Genomic DNA, 4,948 nt, shown 5'->3' on the forward strand with positions numbered 1-4,948 from the left:
AAAGTGAGGAAACGTGCAGGGGCCAAATATCCAACTTTTTGTTTACAAACAGGAGAATGAATAGTTTGTGAATGAAGAGTTTGGCATGTGAAGATCGTTTATAAAATTTTGAAGGCAAAAATTTATTATACAATAAATAAGATATCCAAAAATATGCTGTGTCACTCTATGCGTGACATAATGAAGAGTGTTTGCGCGCACGAATAAGGGTAATTTTGTTATGTCGTCTTCAAAACACAGCTATGTTGTTTGAAATCTTGTATTTGAAAATTTGTTAATAAATATATAAAAATAGAATATGTGAGCACTAAGTTTAGGTGTTTGCAGAACTTATCACAAACTATTGGCGCAGCCGAAGAAATCACAGAAATGGGTGAACACTGGTTATTTATTGTAACGACGGTACAGTCTATTTAATATTACAGTATTAAAAAACGCTCTACGTAATATTAAAATGAACATGGAATTAATCATTAAAATATTCACCATAATAAAATCCAATATGATTTCGAAAAAGAAAATAATAGAATAGTATACTTTTTGATTCGGCAATAATTAGAGAATGAATTTATTAAAATGTAGCAAGTTCTATAAAAATCTCATATGTAAAAAGTAATTTTACAAGAAATTTGTTTAATGAAATTACTTTTTATATTCGTACGTAAAGCTAACGAAAAGACAGAACTAATAATTAAAAATATATACAAATATTAATTAAGAAACGATAAAACGTTTGTTCTACAGCTAATATTTCCGTAAAATAAGTAGTCTACACATTCCGTCGGAACATAAAACGAATAGAACCAACATTTTATCTGGATTGGACAAAAATTGCAGGAGTTATAAAATATTCGCACACAGACAACGGCTTTTATATTAGTAATGATCCCCAGAAAAGTGCATTACTTAATATTAAGATCGTAAAATAGATATATTAGAAGCTTTAACGTATCCTTTTCGTTTGTATCCGTCTAAGATATTTTTATTGACTATTTTAAATAATATCAATGTTAAATAAATAAATAACGATATAAACACGCTTAAACTCTTTCGAACCGATTATTTTGTTTCAAATTACTCCAACGGCACGTGATGAATAAGCAACCTTCAATTTTCTGATAACAAAAGCAAGGTACAAAACACCTTTTGAAACCCTTTTAACAAGACAAATAAGATTGACAACGGAGAAGAGAGATTATTACTGTTCGTATTGTTTATACTTTTTCACTTTCTTTCGACGTTTATAAAAGAAAGAAATACAGAAAATTTAAATTTTAAATTTTATATAGAACATTATTCCTGCATACATGAATATTCGTCGAATATTCATATTAACTCGTGTGATATATTCGATTTGTTTTTTACATTTTTCTATTGTGTTTAGTATAATTAAACAGAGCTTAACGTCAGGCAGACTCAGTTTATTTTTCTATAGACGAATTCGAAAAACGAAATAGGCGATGTCGTTTACATTACCGGAAAAATCTGAAATCGAAAGAAAATAAATAATTTCTGCGCTAGGAGGCATAAACTTTCGCCACTGGAGGCCTTATAAAATGCCACGATTCATTTCGGAGCGATCTCCCAGTTTTCAGAAAAGTTTATAACTGTAAATTGCTTCTCAATATTTAAAATAAAGTTTTATTTTGTCTTAATATCGAGAATTGTTTATTGTAATTTTAATTAATTAGGTATATACAATTATACGAAGATAATTGTGCTTACTTATATTTGTTTCTAAATATATAAACTTAAAAATCGTCGTTCTAATAATATTCTGAACAGATGTTTTTTTTTTAATACAAAGTTGTTTAAAATTCAAATTTACAGAATAGTTTCACAGTGACAAATTAAGTTTATTACGAAATTATCAGGAAAAAGCAGTGAGATATTCATGGAAAGAAATAAATGAAAGTATCCTTTTATAGCCTTTGATCAAATTTCATTTTAATTCGCTGTCACTAAGATGCTTGATTATATTTTTATTTTTAGGTCTACAAATGATGATTAATTGAAGAAAGAGAATTTATTTTGTATAAATTCAAGAACTATCAATTGTATAATGTTTAAAATATATAAATAGTTACAAACACTAAACGACCCATTAAGAATGCAAATGAGTTATTCATAAACAACGTCATTTAACCACACTAAAGAGTTCTTAGTAAACAGCCTTAAGCATTAATGACGTTTTCCTTTTCTTCGCTACAGTTTATTTGCTTATTATGTTTGACGTCACACTTGAACATCTGCACAAAACAGGTGTTTACCATTCACAGGTATGGATGAACAAATTTATAGATTAAACGTTGACATCTGGTTCGTAAAGTGAAGATGGAAGGAAGGATGGCCATTGAGAACAATGTAATTGCCAAATAGTATGTTAAAAAAAAGCCGTAATTTATCGTAGTTTTATTAAGAAGGTGTTAAATCATCATTAAAAATTTTGTGAATTAATCTCGTTGACTGGTGGGATAGACACATGCACATGCGGGCTTATTTCATCTACACTAAGTGTTAAAAAATATTTTTCCACGTTTATAATGAATTTGGCAACAGTGGAAAATTTATGTGATGGAAAGGAAGCAAGTTGACACACTTAACACTTAAGGAAAAACAATTAATGCAGTATTTAACGTAGGGCCCACGCCCCACAGGAGGGCAATTGGATTGTTAAGGGGGCAATTCGAAAATGGACTCGTCCAGAGTTTAAGTTAAGTTATAAATCTACTTGTTATTCACGTAATCGGCCAAATATCTAGCGGGCGGGCGGCTATAGTATTTTTTAATACTATAACCTCTGTAAAATATACTGGAATGAAAAATTCATATTCCTGTGTAATTCTTAAAGAGTTTACAAAAGTTATTAGATGTTGGAAGTGTAATTTAAACATTTACAGTTTAAAATAGATATGTACAAACGATTAACACATTAAACGGTACAAATAAGATGTAGAAATAACGATGTATCTGCTATTGGAACAATAAAAAACAATTGAAAATCATTACTAGTCACAGAATCTCTTATAATGTTGTTACATCTCCATTGACAAAACTGTTTTTACATAAAAATAAAACGGAAACCATTCAGTACGAGTCACCAAAAAAACATCAATATACTTCCGACTGGTCGGTCTTCTGTTTTTACTTAGGCTTATTCCAATCGAATACACAGTCGTATTGATAATTAAGTGTGCGAAATAAATTGCTAAATAATTGCCTCAGGTACGTATAATCTGGCGTTTCATCAAAGCGGAGACCTCGACAGTAATTCAAATACGTTGCAAATTCTGCCGGAAATCCATTACAAAGAACTTCTACTGGTATCGACATTTTTATTTCACGTACTTTTTCGTATCTCTCTGTTTCGGTTGCTACTTCCAAACCTTGCCACGGTAGACTGCCACGATTAAAATACATTAACACGTATCCTATCGACTCCATATCGTCCCTACGACTTTGTTCGATACCCAAATGGGTATTAATGCTAACATAACTGATAGTACCAGTCAAATTTCTATCCTCACGATAAGGTATATGTTGTCCTCTGAGAATGTATGGTCTTGCTAAACCAAAGTCTATGAGATAAAGCTTATTGAGATGTTTTCCAATTCCAATAAGAAAATTATCTGGTTTAATGTCTCGATGAATGAAATTCTTATTGTGAACATATTCAATTCGTTCAATCATCTGATCGGCTAACATTAACACAGTTTTCATAGTAAAATGTCGTGAACATAACGTAAAAAGATTTTCTAAACTTGTTCCAACAAGATCCATTACTAAAGCATTATAATTTCTTTCTTGCCCATACCATAATATATGAGATATACCGATACCACCTTGAAGAATTTCATATAATTTGCTTTCGTAGAGTAGTCGTGGATACTTTACTTTTCTTGACTCCAATTTTATAGCAACACCTTCTCCATTTGTGACGTCGATGCCAAGATAAATATCTCCGAACGAACCACTTCCTATCTTACGTATGAATTTATATTTTCCACCGACGATAAATCTCTTTCTGGATGAACTCATGACGCTTGCCATTTTGTTATAACGTGTATCTTTCGTTCTACTGACTTCTTATCACCTTACTGTAACCTCGGCCATCTTGAAACGAGCACCTGCAATATAGGAGGTACGGCTGTTTGAAAAGTTTTACCAAGTAGTCTTCTATAAAATGAATCGATTCTAGACTAATGTGACTCGAACTTTTTCAAAACACGTATAATTTTTTGTAATAATTCATATAAAATATTCTATAAAGAAAAAATTGTAGGAATATTTATCGAATGTGCACAATTCGGTGTCAATTCAGCGTTGCCAGATGTTTTTTGCCCTTGTAGCCAAATAATTTTTAAAAAGTAGCCCAAAAGTAGCCAAGTGCTCAAGCAGGTAAGCTTTTGTACCAATTGTTGTTTTACCTAGTACTTTTGTACTAATCTAATACAGTAGAACCTCGATTATCCGGACTAATTGGGGATAAGGAAAAATCCGGATAATCGAAAGAAATACTTCAATTTGTCTTTTAATGATAATACAACACGTTTTCTTTTCGATGACATATCAGTAATATTAAAAGTAAATACAGTAGAACCTCGAAAACTCGGCCTAATGTGGACCGAAGGGTGGCCGAGTTTATAAAAATGCCGGGTTATCGGGAATGGGGTTAAAAAAATAAGTACGAGTGTTTCCTCAGAAAATACTGTACTGTACTTGTATGTATTGTTTACTTCAGAATATAACAGAGATTAAACTGCCCAAATACCCTTAAACAAAGGAAAAGTACGTCCTTTATGAAGGCATAGAGCCTTTACTACATGAAAATGAAAATTAATGAATACACTGTGTACAGTAATTTACCTGATAAGACAGACCTCAGAAAAATACTTTATGAGAGCTTTTATACTTTTATAAAGCTGTCTATAATGAAAATTAATTAACT

At 31.0% G+C, this 4,948-nt stretch overlaps 1 protein-coding gene across 1 annotated transcript in view; it reads right to left on the reverse strand.

Moving 5' to 3' along the window:
* Positions 1–2,683: 2,683 nt before the first annotated feature.
* Positions 2,684–4,948, reverse strand: part of LOC111641284 (casein kinase I-like) — an 8,526-nt gene continuing 6,261 nt past the window's right edge. The window contains exon 2 of the mRNA XM_023387436.1: positions 2,684–4,127. Within this exon, the coding sequence (XP_023243204.1) occupies positions 3,145–4,050 (906 nt within the window). The 5' untranslated portion in view covers positions 4,051–4,127 and the 3' untranslated portion in view covers positions 2,684–3,144. The remainder of the gene's footprint in view (positions 4,128–4,948) is intronic.

Source organism: Centruroides sculpturatus, unplaced genomic scaffold (genome assembly GCF_000671375.1).
Source record: "Centruroides sculpturatus isolate CEXI.00-Female unplaced genomic scaffold, Cexi_2.0 scaffold1520, whole genome shotgun sequence".
In the NCBI taxonomy this organism is placed as follows: domain Eukaryota; kingdom Metazoa; phylum Arthropoda; class Arachnida; order Scorpiones; family Buthidae; genus Centruroides; species Centruroides sculpturatus.